General features: G+C 39.7%; 2 protein-coding genes across 3 annotated transcripts; one reads left to right on the top strand and one right to left on the bottom strand.

The window, feature by feature from the left end:
- Nucleotides 1–108: 108 nt before the first annotated feature.
- On the bottom strand, nt 109–16361 carry LOC6045617 (WD repeat-containing protein 44). Of its 2 annotated transcripts, XM_038255762.1 has the most exons (9): nt 16093–16361; nt 10684–10888; nt 10049–10141; nt 7520–7673; nt 7170–7463; nt 5014–7059; nt 4741–4955; nt 4551–4682; nt 109–1232 (listed from the first exon to the last, which is right to left on the bottom strand). In XM_038255762.1, the coding sequence occupies exons 1-9, from the start codon at nt 16182–16184 to the stop codon at nt 1071–1073; spliced, it is 3393 nt and encodes a 1130-aa protein (XP_038111690.1). In that variant the 5' UTR covers nt 16185–16361; the 3' UTR covers nt 109–1070. The 2 variants fall into 2 exon arrangements, with proteins under 2 accessions (XP_038111690.1, XP_038111695.1); XM_038255767.1 differs by lacking the exon at nt 10049–10141.
- A 226-nt stretch (nt 16362–16587) lies between these two features.
- On the top strand, nt 16588–18300 carry LOC6045618. The gene is made up of 3 exons (XM_001862922.2): nt 16588–16683; nt 17320–17759; nt 17823–18300. Exons 1-3 carry the CDS (start codon nt 16633–16635, stop codon nt 18136–18138), a joined length of 807 nt encoding a protein of 268 aa, XP_001862957.2. The 5' UTR covers nt 16588–16632; the 3' UTR covers nt 18139–18300.
- Nucleotides 18301–18799: the final 499 nt, after the last annotated feature.

Below are 18799 nucleotides of genomic sequence, written 5' to 3'. Positions count from 1 at the left end.
TGTGTGAGATTTGTTCACATCACTTGCTCAGGGCGGATCCCAGCCCCTTTTTTCCCAGTTAGAAAACGGAATTTCTCAATTTTTCCACACATTCACAACGCCACCCGCTTTTAAATATGTAGCTTTAATATATACACAATTATAAATAAGGTAAACTTTGCCATTAGTAAAGTAATCTACACATTATGTAACAGTAAACCAATACGTTTTCTGATTTTCCTCACATCTATTGTGTGTGTGTGTATTTTTTGATCGCGCATCGCGCTTACTTTTGCTGAGTGTGTGAGTGTAAAACCGCAACGTTCGACAAAAATGTTTAACCCCACTTTCTCTGTCCGTTAAAAAATACACTGTGCTACGACGACGACGACAAATAGTTAGTGGAAAGAACCGAACGTTTCAACGAGGGGATTGTCCGCAAACAACGACACAACGACGATGCCTACGGCTGGCGGAAGCGAGATTAGTATTTTTTTTTGTTTTGCTTTAGTGTGTGTGAACTAACGTCAAATGCTTTTGCTCTGCGGGGGCGCATAAACGATATTAAACTTTACAAACACGTTAAATTGGAGTTGTCCAGAGGTTGAATTAGGGTGTGTGTGGGTGTGAGAGAGGGAAATGGGTAATTCCTTTTGCGCTGGTAGTGGTGGTGGAAGAGGGAACACAACACTGAACTAACACATCAAAACTGTAAACGAAACCGTTGCTTTAAAAATGAGCTCTATCAAATCGTGTTCTCTCTCTCGTTCTGTCAATATAACTGCACTTCCCGATTTTCTTTTGATTCTCTGTGATGCATGCGTATCCCAACAAATGCTGTCTCTTTCCTCCCCCTACACAGGCTTCTTCTTCTAACAATAGTTGGTGTTGAGTGTGCCTCTCCGTGCAAACCGATTCGAAAAAAACATTGCAGCGCCGCCAATAATTGTTTCGCGTACTAGCAACTACGCACAACACATCAGTTATAATATCATTGCGCGTCTACTCCAGAAAAAAAAATCTTGATTAGCTACCCCAGGAACCGTGGTCGCGACCAGCACCACACACCCCACCTTAAAAGTCTTTCCGTCCTAGTCGAGTATCGCGGTGTATGGCAAGCTGCTGTGCTTTGGTTTGGTCTTGTTGATAAACACTTTGATACAACCGTTAAAGTCGGCACTTACCAGCACGTAGCCGCCGCAGCCCTTCTTGCGCTGCTCGACGAGCGGATCCGCCGGATGAGTGATGGAGATCTGCGAAAAAGGGGAAAACAAATGTTTTTGTTAGCCATTTTCACAAGCTGAATTGTATTTGGTCGCGTTACACGCTTAGAGCGTATCCTAGACTTTCTATGTTATTAGTTGTATATATTTTTCAATAGTCTATATCGTTTCATCCTCCCCCTGTAGATTCAAAACACATTTCAACGAGCCATCTTCGTGCTTAACTCTACGCAGTAGGCCTGGCCGCTTTCATGTTTGGGTCGTTGAGCTCAAATATAACCTCAAAAATGTGCAAAAAGTGGTCTAGGAACCAATACGGCGGGGATGCAATATTGAGAATATGCATTTGGACGGGGTTGGGTCAATTGGCAGAAAATTGTTTGGCAGAATGCCGATCTGCAGAATGCAAATGGCAAATAATCACATGGCAGAAAATGTCAAACAACAGAATAGGGCAATTGGCAGAATTTTAAATTGCAGAAATGGTCAATCAACAGAAAATTAAAAAAATATATAAGGCAGACAAATTAAATGGCAGAAAGTAGATAAATGACACACTGACCAGTCAGCAGAAATTTATTAGGTAGACAATAAAACGGCAGAAAATGAAAAATATCCAAAAAATCTTAAAGCAGAAAAATAAAAAGGCAGACAAATTAAATTGCAGAAAGTTAATCAGCAGAAAATTAAATGGTAGGAAGTAAAAAATCTTAAAGCCAAAAATAAAAAAAAAAGTTAATCAGCAGAAAAAAATAGCAGACAAATTAAATTTCAGAGTAAAATAAATGACAGAAAGTTAATCAGCAGAAAAAAATTAAAAGGCAAACAAATTAAATGGCAGAAAGTAGATAAATAACAGACTGACCCGTCAGCAGAAATTAAATAGGCAGACAATTAAACGGCAGGAAATGAAAAATAGCCCAAAAATCTCAAAGCAGAAAAATAAAAAGGCAGACAAATTAAATTACAGAAAAAAGGCAGAAAGTTAATCAGCAGGAGAAATGAGTAGCAGACAAATTGAATTTCAGAAAAATATAAATAGCAGAAACTTAATCAGCAGGAAAAAAGGCAGAAAATTAAATGGTAGGAAGTAAAAAATCTTAAAGCAGAAAAATAAAAAAAGTTAACTAAATAGCATTCAAATTGAATTTCAGAAAAAATGGCAGCAGAAAAATTAACAGCAGAAACTTAAATGGCAGGAAGTAGATAAATGGCAGAAGAGATCAGTCAGCAGAAATTAAATAGGCAGAAATTTAAACGGCAGAATATGAGAAATAGCCAAAAAATGTTAAGGCAAAAATATAAAAAAGGCAGACAAATTAAATTGAAGAAAAAAATTAATGGCAGAAAGTCAATCATCAGAAAAAATAAACAGCAGAAATTAAATGGTAGGAAGTACATAAATGGCGGATAAGGTTAGTCAGCAGAAAATTAAACGGCAGAATACATAAAATAGCCAAAAGATCTTAAGGCAGAATATAAAAAATATCCAAAAAACCTCAAAGCAAAAAAAACGCAGACAAATTAAATTCCAGAACAAAATAATGGCAGAAAGTTAATCAGAAAAAACATCAGAAGAAATAGCAGAAAATTAAAATGCCGAAAATACATAAATGGCTGAAAAGATCAGTCAGCAGAAATTAAACGACAGAATATGCAAAATAGCCAAAAAATTTGAAGTAGAGAAATAAAAAGGCAGATAAACCAAAATGCAGAAAAAAATAAAAAATAGGCAGAAAATTAAACGGCAGAATATGAGAAATAGCCAAAAAATGTTAAGGCAAAAAATAAAAAAGGCAGACAAATTAAATTAAAAAATCTTAAGAAACGGCAAAATATGAGAAATAGCCAAAAAATGTTATGGCAAAAAATAAAAAAGGCAGACAAATTAAATTGAAAAAAAAATAATGGCAGAAAGTCAATCGTCAGAAAAAATAAACACTCAAACAGCAGAAATTAAATGGTAGGAAGTACATAAATGGCAGAAAAGGTTAATCAGCAGAAAATTAATAGGCAGAAAATAAAACAGAGAATATGTAAAATAGCCAAAAAATCTTAAGACACAAAAATAAAAAGGCAGACAATAAAATTTTTAAAAAATGGCAGAAAGTTAGAAGAAAAAATAAATAGCAGAAAATTAAATGACAGAAAGTAGGGGAAATATACCCATTTTAATCACTCTAAGCCATTCGACCGATTCTCATCACTTTTGCCGTTTTCCGCTATTAAATCAAAATTTTCAGATGTATTAACAATGGAGAGTTGCTTGCTCACTTTTATTTGAGCTATTTATTACTTTGGAACAGTCAAAAACACTTTATGGAAGCTGTAATTGATAATCAAAGGTCTGATAGGCCGATAATAGAAATAGGCTGAGAAATGGTATATTTCCCCTAGATAGAAAGCAGAAAAGGTCAGGCAGCAAAAATGTAATATGCAGAAAATAAAACAACAAATTATGTAAAATAGCAAAACAATCTCAAGGCAGAAAAAATATAAAAGGCAGAAAAAATAAATAAAGTTAAGCAGAAAATTAAATGGCAGGAAGCAGATAAACGACAGGAAAGATCAATCGGCAGAAATGTAATAGGCAGAAAATCAAACGGCAGAATATATAAAATAGTCTCAAAAATATGAAAGCAGAAAAATTATGAAATCAGACAAATTTAATTGCAGAAGGTTAATCACCAGATATATAGATAGCAGAAAATTAAATTGCGGGAAGTAGATAAATGGCAGAAAAGGCCAATCAACATAAATTTAATAGGCAGAAAATTGAACGGCAGAAAAATAAAAAGCCAGATAAATTGAACGGCAAAAAAATAACAGAAAAAAAATAATGGCAGAAAGAAGATAAGCAGAAAAATAAAAAAGGGCAGAAAATAAATTAGCAGAAAATCTAATGGCATCCTCTGAAAAAAAATAACTAACAGAATAATTCATTAACAGAATAATTGACTAGCAGCATAATTGAATGGCAGAATTACTTCATGCGCAGAATAATTAACTAGCAGATTTTGTTCGCATTTGAAAGACCATCACACCGTCTTTGCAGACTGAATACTAATATTAAATGGGACAAACAGTGACGCAAAAAGTTATAGCAGCTTAAGGATCAGCAATAATTTTATTTTATTTTTTTATTTTTTCAGCCATTTGCCTTTTAATCAAACTACTTTTTGATTTTTCGGCTTTTATACCATTTAAAATTCTGCCAATTAACCTTTTCTGCCATTTAACATTAGGTCATGTAATTTCTACCGATTGAAATTTCTGCCATTCTGCCGATCTTTTTTTTCTGCCGATTGACCCAACCCCTCCCACCTCGCACAGACCCACAATACTCACATTATCCGCCGCAATTTCGTCGTCCGGCTCGGGCTTGATGATCGCCTCCGGGTGGGGCGCAAAGATCGCGCACGTCACGGTCGCGTTGTGCGCCTTGATGCCCTCCCAAAAGTCGCTCCGATCGCGACGGACCTGTACGAAAAGCGTCACATTAGCAATCAATTTTGAGATGTTAGTCGAGAGATCTTACAGAGCTCAGCTTGGCGTAGTCGTGGTGCGTCTTCCAGATGTAGATCATCTGATTTTCCGAGCCCGAGATGATGTACTTGCCGTCGTGCGAGAAGGACGCCTTGATCTGCGAGGACACGTTCAGGTAGCCCTTGTACTTGCAGCTCAGGTTCAGATCGCGCAGGTCGTAGAGGCGGATCCGGCTGTCGTTGGACGTGACCAGGATCTTGTCCTCACCTGTGTTGGGGAAGGATAGCTTAGAATGGGTTGATTGAAGAATGGTGAAGTAGCTTACCCGGCATCGGTTCGATCCCGCTGATCTTGCGACCGATCGCGTTTTTGCCACGCGTCGATCGCACGTGGATCTGCGTGTGGTACTTCAGCTGGTCGGTGTTGTAGAACAGGCAGCGCCCGTCGTACGAGCCGACCACGGCAAACTTGCCGTTCTGGCAGAAGTTCGCCGCCGTAATCAGCTTGGTCTGGCCGTCTACTTCGTTCCACAGGGCGACCTTCTTGTCGGGGATGTTCCAGAGGCGCAGTTTGCCGTCCAGGCTGCCGCTGAGGAAGTACCGGTCGTCGCGCGGGTGGAACGCGATCGCCGTCACGAAATCGATATGTTGGAAGCAGCAGAGACACTCTTTGCGCGAAATGTGCCACAGGCGGACGGTTTTGTCCATCGAGCTGGACAGGATGAAGTAGTTCTTGGACCAGGACACGTCCAGCAGGTCCGAGGTGTGGCCGGAGTAGGTGCAGAACGAGCGCGGCATGAACGGTCCGGGGGATTTCTCGGCGGCTATGGCCAGGGCAATGGCCTCTTCCGCGGAGTGGTGCGAGACTAGCGATTCTTGGGAGGGTGTTGGGGAGCTCTTCTGGTCGGCTGCGTTGTACTTTGTGCGCATGTCCTGGAAGAAGTGGTACGCGTCTTTTAGGACCCAGATTCGGAGGACGCGATCCTGACCGGCGGTGGCTAAGAGGCGACCGCACGAGCTAAACTTCATGCACCAGACGGCACCGGTGTGCTCGCCGGACAGGTCTTGCACGTGCTGCAGCTTGGCAAACTCGTACGGGCCCTTGTTCGTGCTGGACGCCTTGATTTTGATGTTCTGCTCCGGGTTGACGACGTCCTCGATGTCCGCGACGTCCTCTTTGTGCCTCGCGTGCGAAACTTCCGACGCGATCGATTTCGCCTTGTCGACTGTCTTTTTCGCCGTAGATCGGAAGAAGCGTTTGATCTTGGCGGTTTTCTTCTTCAGCCGACCGCCCTCTTCCTCGATCTCCAGCTCTTCGTCGTATCCTGGAGGAGCTTCCGAACCGGGTGGAGGACCCACCGACTCCTCGTCCGACTCCGGGATATGACTGGTGAGTCGCATGATGTGCAGTGACAGCGGGTTGATGCACTGCGGTAACTTCTCCTCTACCGCTGAAAGCGGAAAGTTCTCCCCCGTGTCCAAGTTCTTCACCGGAATCTGCTCCAAGATCTCCATATCGGTCAGCTGCTTGCCGGAGTCCGTCCTCGTCTTGACGTAGATGTTCAACTGCTTGAACATGTCTTCATCGCCCGCCGATTTCCGTCGCTCCTTCAGGTGCATGTGCTTGGCCAACGAGGAGCTGTACCTCGTGCCGCTGCCCAAGCTGTTCGTCCCCGTCCCGGACAGGCTAGCCCTCGTCGACGCCGTATTGCCCATAATCTCCTGCCGTATCCGCTCGACGCGTTCAATCTCCTCCCGCGAAGGACCCTCGGCCTTGTTAAATGCACCATCCGTCGGCTTCACCACGTACTGGCCCTTGATCGCCTTGTAGATGTTCAACCCGTGACCGTGCGGGTCGATCGAGCTGACCCGCGCCGGCGCCGAGTTGCTCTTCACACTGTTCGACGGGCTCGGCTTCGAGTTAACTGAGTTGGACGAATTTCCGAGCGAGTTCGAGATGCGACCCATCGAGCCGGTCACCGGCTTGCGGGTCGGTTGTTCCGAGCTGGTCGCAACGAACGGCGGAGGCGCCACCGGTTCCGGAACCTTACCCGACGCTACGGAGCCGTTGATGGAACTCGCAAGCTCTCGTGTAATGGACTCCAGCGCGCTCGTCGGTTCCGTAGGGGCGGACTCCGAGCTGCGCTCGATCGCGGCGATCGACCCGGGCGGTAACTTCACGGTCAACTCCGTTGAGGAACTGTCCGCCGGGGGAAGCCGCAACCCTTCGTTCATGTTGAACTGCTCGGACGAGCTGCTCGACAGCTTGCGGGTTTTCTTTTTCCGTCGGGGAGGCGCGATCGGTCCCGAGCAGGTGAGGCTGTCGGTCGTTTTCGAGTGCGCTAGCTTGGTGCTGGCGATCACGTCCGGTTCTGGAAGGGGGTTCAAGACGTGCGATGTTTCAAATGATAAGATAATGACTCGTGCGATTTCATGTTCTCTAACTAATGTTGATTGAAGCCTTGATGTACCGCGAACCTACCTTGCAACGGAACGTTCATGTTTCTCCGGTACTCGCCATCGTTACCTCCCGTAGACGTCGTCATCGACGACGGCCCATTACCAGCTTCTCCACCGGAGTCATACCTCGTCGATGTCGTGGCAGCCGCCAAACTTTCCAAACCCGCCTGCGGCACGTTACCACTGCTGGACGCCACCGAGGAGTTCCCGCTTAGCTGGGTTTCCCGCGAGGACGAAGCCGGTACCGCCACGAGCGACTGCGGCGCCGAAGAGGTCGATCCGGCGAGGTACAGCGAGTCTTTGCCCACGCTCAACGCTACAAGAAAGCAGACATTAGACCTCTAGCTGCAAGTTCGAATCCCGCGAGCTTACCTCCGGCATCAACGCTCACGCTCCCCGCCAGGATCCGGCCAACTCGCCCCAGCGAAGTCATGCTCTGGATGCTGAGCGCATCGCCCTCGATCACTCGGAAGGGGTGCGTCGTTCGCGACGTGGACGACGTGTACACGCCTTCGACAGAACTGTTCTGCAAGGGGTTGAAAGAACAACCACCAAACCGAAAAGTGGATTAGTATAATGGCAAAACCGCATTTGGACGGAAGAAAGAAGTGGGGAAAATCGTCAACCGTGAAATACACGGCAAACTAACAGTAGGAAAGTCGCGGGGGTCGGCAGGAAACACGCGTAAATTAAAGCAGTGTGCAGCGCGCGCTTTCAAATGTACAACAGCCGTATTGCACGTGAGCGTAAATACAGCGGTGTAGAAAGAGTGTGGTGGTAGGTATACAGAACTAAACAAACGCGGTCATGCTTTGGTGGGTTTTGGACTCTTTTTTTTTCTTCCAGCGTTGGGGCAGGTTTTGTCTCTGCCGGAGGTGACACCTGCACTGCAATGTCACTCTCTCTCTTCTTTTTTGCTTTGCTGTGTGCCGTGTGCCGGAACGGAGCGTCATTAGTGCAGACAGGTAATTTAGGCGATGCTCCAATTTTTGCGCTAGACACGTGGCAGCTTGTACAGCTACGTGAGAGCTATCCCATTTGGCATGAGGAATGATTTTGGCAAGCTTTCTTTCCGAACGCTTACCAATCTTTGACGGCTATTCTGTAGAGTCCGTTTAACTCGATCGAATATTGGTTGTGTCTGGACCATTGTTGACAACAATTCCGTCCCGTGATCTCTTTGAGGCAAGGACGTGCGTTCAGTTCTATGTACAGAATTGGAATGACACTTTATTTCGTTTTTCACGTAACTACCGTTTCTAAATTGATCAATGATTGCTATGCTCTACAGATCCAGCTAGATTGTGATCCGCGGTGGATGTTCTGGAGTCCATATAACTCGATCGGTTTGGTTTTTGCATGTTGATAAGGTTTGGTATCTAGGCTGTTTCCATCCCGTAACCTCTTGGAGGCAAGGACGTCGTTTCAGTTCGTTGTACAGAATTGGAATGACACTTTATTTCGTTTTTCACTTAACCGCCGTTTCCAAATTGATCAAGGATTGCTTTGCTCTACAGATTCAGCTTGATGTTGATCCGAGGTGGATGTTCCAGAGTCCGTTTAACTCGATCGAATATTGGTTGAGGTTTGCCTTCGATCGGTTTGGCTTTTTGTATGTTGCTGAGGTTTGATATCTAGGCTGCTTCCGTCCCGTAACCTCTTGTAGGCAAGGACGTCGCTTCAGTTCGTTTTAAAGAATAGGAATGACACTTTATTTCGTTTTTCGAGTAACTTCCGTTTCTTCCTTGATCAAGGATTGCTATGCTCTACAGATCCAGCAAGATTGTGATCCGCGGGGGATGTTTCGTTTAACGCGATCGAATGTTGGTTGAGGTTTGCCTTCGATCGGTTTGGCTTTTTGCATGTTAATAAGGTTTGATATCTAAACTGCTTCCATTCCGTATCTTCTTGGAGGCAAGGACGTCGCTTCGGTTCGTTGTACAGAATTGGAATGACACTGTATTTCGTTTTTCGAGTAACTTCCGTTTCTTCATTGATCAAGGATTGCTATGTTCTACAGATCCAGCTGGATTGTGATCCGCGAGGGATGTTTCGTTTATCGCGATCGAATATTGGTTTCGGTTTGCCTTCGATCGGTTTGGCTTTTTGCATGTTAATAAGGTTTGATATCTAAACTGCTTCCATTCCGTAACTTCTTGGAGGCAAGGACGTCGCTTCAGTTCGTTGTACAGAATTGGAATGACACTATATTTCGTTTTTCGAGTAACTTCCGTTTCTTCATTGATCAAGGATTGCTATGTTCTACAGATCCAGCTGGATTGTGATCCGCGAGGGATGTTTCGTTTATCGCGATCGAATATTGGTTTCGGTTTGCCTTCGATCGGTTTGGCTTTTTGTATTTTGATGAGGTTTGATATCTAGGCCTGCTTCCATTCCGTAACTTCTTGGAGGCAAGGACGTCGCTTCAGTTCGTTGTACAGAATTGGAATGACACTTTATTTCGTTTTTCACGTAACTACCGTCTCCACATTGATCAAGGATTGCTATGCTCTACAGATCCAGCTTGATGTTAATCCGCGGTGGACAGCTTTATCTGCTCTTCATGAGTCAACCCCGCTCATAGATCGATAAACTCCAGGATGATCGTTTTGGTGCCACTATTCCAAGTCTTTCTGCTTTCGTCTGAAAAGAGCTCGCATCATCAATCTTTATGCCAAATGGGAGTAGATCACAAACAAAGTAATACCGATAGGTTTAGAAGGAATAATTATAAGAAAAGATATCACTACATAGAGGAAAAAAGAAGAAGATAGTTTGAGAGGGCACCGTTTCCACCACCTAAAAACCCCCAGAGTGACGGACAAAAGGAAAGTAGCCAGTAGAGGTTGTGCTGGTGTTTGCATCGAGAACGGTAATCATCACATCATCATCATACGGTACCTGTGAGTCAGGTGTTAGTGTATTGCCAGGATTCTCGTCTTCGTCATTTTGCATGCACTGACGCAGGTCACGAAATCGCTGTCTACCTCGATACTACAAGTAAAAGAAGGTGATTTTTTGTTGTTGGGTAAAAACAAAAATGGAAAAAAGGTGAACGGAAAATCGAAACTACAGACTAGGGGGTGATAGGGGAAAAGCATCTACCTCTTAGAAATTGTAGATAGGTAGATACTGTTCCTCTACACTGAATAAAGAGACTATCAGTTGAAGAATCTATTCTATCTGTCTATCTATCTATTGTTGACAAAGTAACTCTTAAGAATGATATTAAACAAACTTATCAAAACAAACTCGAAAACAAGTAAGAAGTGACTCGTTCAACTGAGCATTTCTCGATATCGACAAAGGAATCTCTAATATCTCTCTAGAATTTTGCTGTTCAAACCATGCTCTATTTCTTCAAACAAAACAACAAACCAGTTGCTGCTGCTGCTTGGCAAAATCAACAAAACAAAAAAACATGAAAGCATAAAACAACAAATCATAGTAAAGAGGGGACAGAAGCCAGGAAAATAATTATTTTCAAATACGACAACATCGACACACGAATCCCTTATCAACGCAACCAGCCTTACCGTTTGCGGTTCAACAAACTTGTTCTCGTCCCGGCCATGGTGAAGGACCTGCTGGGGTTGGAGCTGTTGCACCGGTACCGTCGTTGGCCGCGGTAGACCTTGGCTGGACGGCACCGCTGGCGGTGCCGGAGGAGCGTCCGGGAAGCGAAACTCCGGTTCCGATGGCTGCTGCGGCTGATCGGTGTGCGTTTTTGGGGAACGTTTCCTGCAACAACAAAAAATGGAATTAGACGAAATAGAAAATCGTTATCTTCAAGGCAGCGCGCCGCGAGTGCGAGTTTAGAGCAATTTAGCTGAATTTTCAACGACCTTTGGCGTTATCAACAAAAAATACAAAAGGTATGACGTGCTGCCTGCTGCAGTATACAAGAAAACGATTTCAAGTGTGCGATAGCTGGCACGCGAACTTGTCATCGCGCGGCTGTTGTTTTACGTTTTTTTTTTTTTGGGTGACGATGTTGAAATTTTTTGCTAGCTCGTTGCTTCCATGATTGAGTTTGGTTGATAACTTTCTACTGGCATTTTTAAACGGTTGAAAGTTGGCTATTGTTTTAGGTTTTTTTCTGTTTCTCTGATTTGAATGCATACCATCGCTTTTGTGTTTTCTTTCAATTCTTTTTAATTTAAGCCACGAAATCATTTCAAGTGAACAAAATTTAGTTACTTGTTTCACTTATATTGATTTTTAATAGAGTCAAGTTATTATTTTACAATTTGATTCTTATTTCTGTACTATATAATATGATCATTTGCGTATATTGTGGTGTTTCAGTGGCTTTCCTATTTTCTGCATTTTATTTTTTTGAATGTCTGTACACAGCTTCAAATAATCGAATCATGTTTTTTTTCGTATTTTATTTCATTTTCCTACTTTTTAAATCAAATTTAAGTTTTGCGACCTAATTTTAGTCAAATTTTAATAGTATATTTCCCATTTAAATTCCAATAGTAGTTTATGCAACAAGTTGCAAAAAGAAGATTTTTTGCAACTCCGAAAAACCCCCTATGAATGAAATTGTAAGTCAAATGTCCATGTACAGTACTTGTTCGGTAACTGAGCCTAAGAACGTAGCCCAGTCACCGAATGCTGCTCGCTAACTGGCTTGAACGAAAAGTTACGAGGGGACCATCGATGCGTAATATTTTTTTGGTGTAATATAAAAATAGAAGTTACTCAATTTTATACAATGCATACTTTTGATATTCCTATAATTGTGACTTGAAATTAATAAAAGTCTTGACAAACTTCTTTTTATTTTTTGAACATGATTTTTGCATCCATTAACCCCTCGGTCATTACGGTTTGTTTTGGTTTTTTGACGTTTGTCTGCGGCCCAGTTATCGAGCGCCCAGTTAAAAAGCAGCTCAGTTACCGAACAACTACTATATAAATACTAAAAAAAATCCCAAAATACCGTATTTTCTCAAAAATACTATTTTTTTTAAATTCGCAAAATTGGGTAATTTTGCAGGCATTTTCACAGTTTTCACTGAAATTTTCACAAAATACCGTATTTTCTCAAAAATACTCCAATTTCTATAATTCGCAATATGGGTATCAAACGATTCGAAATTTTTCAGGCATTTTCATTGTTTTAGAGATATTTGAATGAATTACGAAAATTTTCGCAAAATACCGTTTTTAAGTTCTACAATTTTCATAATTTTCAATATGGGTATCAAACGAAGCATTTTTACTGTTTTGGATATTTATTTTTTTTCGAATGAAAACTTAAAAAACTTTTAAACAGCAAGCAACATTTTGAATCTTTTTACACTCATATTGAGAATTATGGAAATTTGAGTATTTTTGAGAAAATGCGGTATATTTTGGAAATTTAAGTATTTTATTCAAAAAAAAACTCTAAAACAGTAAAAATGCATGCGAAATTTCGAATAGTTTGATTCCCATATTGCGAATTATAAAAATTTGAGTATTTTCAGTATTTTGTGAAAATTTTAGTATTTCATAAAAAAAAAACTCTAAAACAGTTGAAAATGCATGCACAACATCGAATCATTTGATACCCAGATTGCGAATTATAAAAATCTGAGTATTTTCAAGAAAATACGATATATCAGGGTGGCCACTCAAGTCGGGAAATCGGGAAAATCGGGAAAAAGTCGGGAATTCGTCAAAATCCGCCAAAAATCGGGAAAAAGTCAGGAATTTATGATTTTATGCCAAAAAGTCGGGAATTCAGAGCTTTTTTAACTCCTGAATAAATTTTGTAATATTTTGTACAATTTTCAAATTGAATTCACTCATTTCTGCTTTAGTAACTTACTTTAAATTCAAGGTTATTTTCACTATTTCAATATATTTCAGTATGGAAAAGCTGTTTAACACTTTTAAAATCTTTATGAAAATTGAAGTCTTTGACACAGATTTTCATAATATATTTTTATGAATCAAATGATCGCTCTTAATTTTTGTTCACAAAACAAGAGGTAAAGTTGATGAAAAACTAATATAATTTTTGGGTAAATATTTGTAATTGTTTAACTAAATTCATTAAGTAATTTAAAATGTTTTTTTTTCCAAATGTTGCCCTTGATCTTTTTTTTTGTGAGAATGGGTAAATTACCTACCATAGATAAAGCTTGATTTCCAGTTTGCGGAAAACTTAAATATCGAATAAAATCCAAAATTGAAAACGATTTTTACGTTTTGAAAACATAAAGAAAATATTGAAATTGCAAAAAATAATTATTTAAAAAAAAATGTCTCTTCAAACAGTCGCTTTAAATAAGTGGGAAAACATAAAATCATATCAAACTGAATTTTCATTGAAAAAAAAACAGTTAAATACTGACCACTAGAAAAATTAACATTGATTAAAACATTCAATATCAAAAATTACATAATTAAAAAGGGACTTGGCAAAAACATTTTCTTTTATGAATTCCTTGACATTTTTCTAAATCCTTTGAATGAATAATAACAGCAATTATGTTTTAATCATTCTTTGATTTAAAATGATGATGAAGTTAAAAAAAATATCAAAAACTATACGTTTGCCAATTTAAAAAATACCATGGAAGTTATAAGTATTGTTGAACCTTCTATTATTTTTTCAAAGACTAATTGTTTGTATTTCTACTCTGAATCATAATAACGAAATTATATTTTTGAATTTTGTTGTTTAGTATCTGTATTTTCAAAAAATGCCTATATTTGGATTTTTTTAAAAATTCATTGAGATTTTTTTTTCGGTGGTTAATATTGACTTTTCTTATAGAAAGTTTTTTGTTTAAAATCATTCTTTAGATAAGAAATGCCTATTATTTGAGCATTCTGGAAAAGTCTGGAAAAAGTCGGGAATTTGAAAATGGAATTTGAGTGGTCACCCTGGATATTTTGTGAACATTTGAATAATTCATTCAAAAAACTCTAAAACAGTGAAAATGCAGGTAAAATTTCACTTCGGTTGATACCCATATTGCAAATTATGAAAATTTGAGTACTTTCGAAAACATACGGTATTTTGTGATTTATTTTGTATTCATGCTTTCAAACTTACTAAATTATCAAAAAATACATTCTAAGCAAACGCATTGAAAATTTTACATGATGTTGAAAGACTAAGCCAATTTAAGAAAGATTTTGAAAATGAGTTATCGTCCGATTATCGCCGATAGAAGTATCGGAATAACCATAACGATAACGACCATTATCGTTATCGTTAGACGATAATATTATCGACGATGAATCGATATTAACAACCTTGAAAATAACAAATGAAAATGTTAAACTAAATACATGTACCAAATGCATTTTCAAAATCTTTTGACACTCAGGTAAAATTAAAAAGCATTTTAATTTGATGTAAAAACTTACAAAAAAAAAACATTTTGTTCTCGAGAGAAAACTAGAAGTTTAAAATCTAAATCTTGCGGCCAGATAACTTCTTGACCCCTTTTCTTTTGAGCACGATAAAGGCCCTTATTACGGAAAATTTGTCTAAAACACATTTTTTTAATTTTTTTGAACTCCGAAACATGTTTTTTTTAATTTTCAAATAAACTCGAGATGTTTTAATTCTACGACGCAAAACTTTAGCAGTAAATGTTTTTGGCCCATAGTCACCCCCACCGACGGTACTATTTTTTAATAGCTTTTTTCTCAGCATTTTAAAATTACATTGAATTTGAATGTATTTTTTTGTCTGTATTTTTGAAAACAAGTTTTATATGAACAATTTATTAAAATGTTATGGTATTATAAGCTGATTGGTATGAATCATTAGTACAGTCGACTCTCTGGCTATCGATCTTCTCGATATCAATATTGCTCCTGCTGTCAATAAATTTTTCAGTCCCTTCAAGAAGCTTGCTTTGATTTTTCGTTCTATAATTTGATAACTCTCGCTCTCGACGGTCCCTTCAAAATCGACAACGAGAGAGTCCACTGTATGTTCAATATCTGTTAAAGTAATAAACAAAAAAAGTAAAAAATAAAAAGCGGAATGGCTTTTGCACGTATTTCTTAAATCCCACTGATTTAATAGTTTTTTTTTTGTAGGAACCTACAGAGGGAAATGAAATGTTCTGAGAAAAATTTCAAACACCGATGATAATATTACCCATGTTAATTTTCAATTCAATTGTGTTTTTATTAGAATTTAACAGTTCTGCTCCAGGATGTTACATTTGCAATTCAGAGATTTGGAGAACCTTTCAACTGAGATCAATTCATAGCCCTTTGCAGGGAGGGTACATATTTCTACGTTTAGATTTTGCTAGCTGGATGCTCTTTTAGGGAAAATAAATTTTGAGAAAAAACCCTAGATCTATGAACCCATGTTAATATTAACATATTTTTGCAAGCAAAACGCATTTCAATCGCATTTTTCAGTGTAATCTAAAATTTAATTTAATATTTGTGACGATAGCCCGTTAGTTTACAACTATTGATCAGGTTAAGCAGGTGAATTGAATGTTTCTAATACTTTTGTATTGCAGAGAAATCCTCCAACCAAAACAGCTTCTTTTTTTTTCAAAACAAAGTGAAATTCTTTGTTTTGGTCCGCGCCCAAGAGGGTTCCGTGCCGGAATGCAAAGCAGCAGCAACAACACTCTTCTTTCTTCGACAGCTCGAAATGTTCCAAGAGCCTCTGGCCGAAAGGGAAGGTTTGTTGATTCACATCGATTTATGTAATTTCTCGCGACGCTGGGCGGCTTGCTAGGTGCAAGGCCACACCTCGTCACAGATTCGTCATCCCGCGTCCAGAGGGTGGTGACATAGTCGGACGCATAGATCATCTTTTCCCAACGTCATCGTTGTTTCGAAAAGGTGAAAATCCCACTCTGCTCCGACTTTCGATTGCTGACTTGTAAATTGATTTCGCAGCTGGCGATTTTTTGCTTTGCTCTTGATTTGAGATTTTCAAGTTTTTCATTACTCACTTGCTGCCACTGCCGCCGAGGCTGGGTGCGATATTGTCATCGATTTCTTCCGCGTCGAAAAACTCGTCCGAACTTTCGCTGGCGCTGGCCATCTTTCCGTTTCCCGGGGGTTGGAGGTGTTGCCTAGTTCGCCTTAAAACCTAATCACATCGTACGGGGGTGGACCCGCGGGGATCGGCCACAAAGTCGCGAATAATCCTCCGTAAAAAAATCGTTCCGCGGACTGACGACGACGAGCGAGAAAATTTGAGTCACTGCTGACAGTTGCGCGACGTTGGCAGCGGGCAGTGCTCGCGGCAGGGGTGGGCAAAAACTGCTCGAATTTGAGATTGTTTGAGGAACATCAAAAATAAATTTTATCGAAAAATGCACGATTTGTTTCATTATTTGCACAAAAAGTTTCCTAATTTGGCTGAAATTTCGTATAAAATAAACCTTCTTTCATCGTCTAACATTTCGACACAAAAAAGTCCAAAATCGTGCGACTATCGCAACCATCCCTAGCGAATCGCGAATAAACTGCTCGAATCTACCTCTGAGATGCTTTGTTTTGATTGTCACTTGAACAGCTGCAGCTGCAACAAAAATATGGTGAGTTTTTTTTGTGTTTTTCAACGATATTTGGATTATTTGTGTGACAGTTGTTGGACAACAATGGACCTTAGGTATTTCCGCATCATGAAATTATAAAGTATCTCAAAATCCTCAATTCTGTATTAGATGTTTTGGTAAAAATGTTAGCTTCCTTTCGAATATGTTTACATAGATGCCAACCAAGGTACATTGATTAGAGAAGGTAAAGTGGGTCTTCAAGCTGTAAAAAAAGTTACTTCGTTCGAAAGAAGTATTTCGAGGACATTTTCAGTAAAATGAAAATTTAACCAGTTTTCGGGCAAATTTTTACAAATTTTGTCAAAAACTATTTTTCAATTCTCACTCAGTGTCATATTTTCATATAAATTGACTGGCTTTGCTACCTTTTATTTGACAGCTAACCCACAGAAAAAGATGATTTTGTTATAATTGGTAAAGAAAATTGTGCTATACATTTTTTGATACCTGTCTTACTTTCTTTATTCTACTTCTAGAGCAGTTTGATAAATCTTTCTGTCACGCTTTAATCAAGTCTTTTTTCAAATTATTACAAACTTAAATTCTTTGATTAAAAAAATCTGAAATTGGGTAATAAAACATATTTTCACTTGTTAACCATTTTTAAAAATGCAGGACTCATTCTGGGAGAACCTGGAGCACGTCATCTCGTACAAAATTCCGGCCCACATCAAGCACGCCCTGGAGCTGTCCGGTTACATCAATCCGGCTCTGGCAAATCTCACCGAAGCGGACATTCCCAACATCGAGGCCGATGTGCGGGCGGTACCGGAAATAACCAACCTTCCGAGCGATGATCCCTCGCTGGCCAAGTACTGGGGGCCCCATTTCGGCGCAAATCCATCCACTTTTCGATTCCTGACCGGCGAGCGAAAGCTGCTGCTGTTGATCGGACAAACCGTGCGGGATAACGGATTTGCGTGTGTGGTCAATTACAAGGTGGACCGGCCAGGATCGCCGGAGGAGCCACCGGCGAAGATGATGCGAGTTGTTCAGGGATCTATTGCGGACAGGGAGCTGCTGAAGGCGCGAATCTTGGAGTATTTTATGAACAGGTCATTCAAAGGATACATTTTAAATTAAAAAAAATATGATTAAAGTATTTGATAATTTTGCAGATGTGACAACTTCAACGAAGACGAGGAGCTCCAAAAGCTGCACAAGGTGGGCATATTTTTCGAACCATCACCAACGGGGCCGAAGGGGACGATTCAGTGCCCGATCTGCCATTCGAAGTATACCATCCATAAAGAGCGCAGTGGCAGTTGGAAAATCACGAACTTTTTGCAGCACATGAAGTGTGTGCATAAGGTCAAGATGAATCAATCGCACACCAAAAATGCTGGATCTGATAACGATAGTTGTGAGGCGAATACCAGGGAGAATCTAGAAACCATGATTATGAAAGTGGAAATGTTGGACGATATACTTTAGAGTGTTATCTGTAAGCTTGCCAATAAGTGAAGAATATACCTAGAATGATTAAAAAAAGGTTTTTCTTCCACTCGAAATAAGGGCGTTGACCATATTTTTCAAAGTGTATGTCGTCCCAACCTTCAACCTGAGGAAAAATATTATTTTTTCAACAAACTTCAAGCTGTCAATCTATTTCTATATTATTAAGATATAAACTATTTCTCGCAAAACTTTTTTAATGTCAGAGTTTAGATTTGTTTAAACTATAATGATTGAAAAAACAACTGTATAGAGTATACTTTTTTTATTATTATTATTATTACTTTATTGAATTCAATCAAATCTTTACATTCGGCTTACACTACCCTAATGAACTTTTGTTCTTTTAAAGGGGAGTGAGATACTTATATATAGTATACTACCGTATAACGCATTTTACAACACTTTTTCTTTAAAATATTGAAATATTTTTTTGTTGTTCAGGAGTAAAAATTCCTAACACCAGAAAGTTTTTCATAACCACCTTCACCACCGCTCTCTTGTTATTCGAGCAGTTTTTGGCCCACCCCTGCGAACTCTTTGCCCGAGACTTGTCAAGCATATGAAACGAAAAGGGTTCAATTGGAAATCAGAAAAGTAAATAAAATTTTTAGTTTTGTTCTTTTTCATGAAATTTTAC

The sequence above is a fragment of the Culex quinquefasciatus genome, chromosome 1 (assembly GCF_015732765.1).
Source record: "Culex quinquefasciatus strain JHB chromosome 1, VPISU_Cqui_1.0_pri_paternal, whole genome shotgun sequence".
In the NCBI taxonomy this organism is placed as follows: Eukaryota; Metazoa; Arthropoda; class Insecta; order Diptera; family Culicidae; genus Culex; species Culex quinquefasciatus.
This window is presented reverse-complemented; position numbering and strand designations above follow the sequence as displayed.

What these genes read in the sequence shown, in the direction of transcription:
- LOC6045618 (XM_001862922.2), top strand. Translation starts at nt 16,633, where the DNA reads ATGCTTTGTTTTGATTGTCACTTGAACAGCTGCAGCTGCAACAAAAAT. An exon ending in GCAGCTGCAACAAAAATATG is followed by an intron (nt 16,684 to 17,319) that starts GTGAGTTTTTTT and finishes TTAAAAATGCAG; the next exon opens with GACTCATTCTGGGAGAACCT. An exon ending in TTGGAGTATTTTATGAACAG is followed by an intron (nt 17,760 to 17,822) that starts GTCATTCAAAGG and finishes ATAATTTTGCAG; the next exon opens with ATGTGACAACTTCAACGAAG.
- LOC6045617 (XM_038255762.1), bottom strand. Translation starts at nt 16,184, where the DNA reads ATGGCCAGCGCCAGCGAAAGTTCGGACGAGTTTTTCGACGCGGAAGAA. An exon ending in CACTAACACCTGACTCACAG is followed by an intron (nt 7,674 to 10,048) that starts GTACCGTATGAT and finishes AACCCCTTGCAG; the next exon opens with AACAGTTCTGTCGAAGGCGT. An exon ending in ACGAAATTGCGGCGGATAAT is followed by an intron (nt 1,233 to 4,550) that starts GTGAGTATTGTG and finishes CCTTTTTCGCAG; the next exon opens with ATCTCCATCACTCATCCGGC.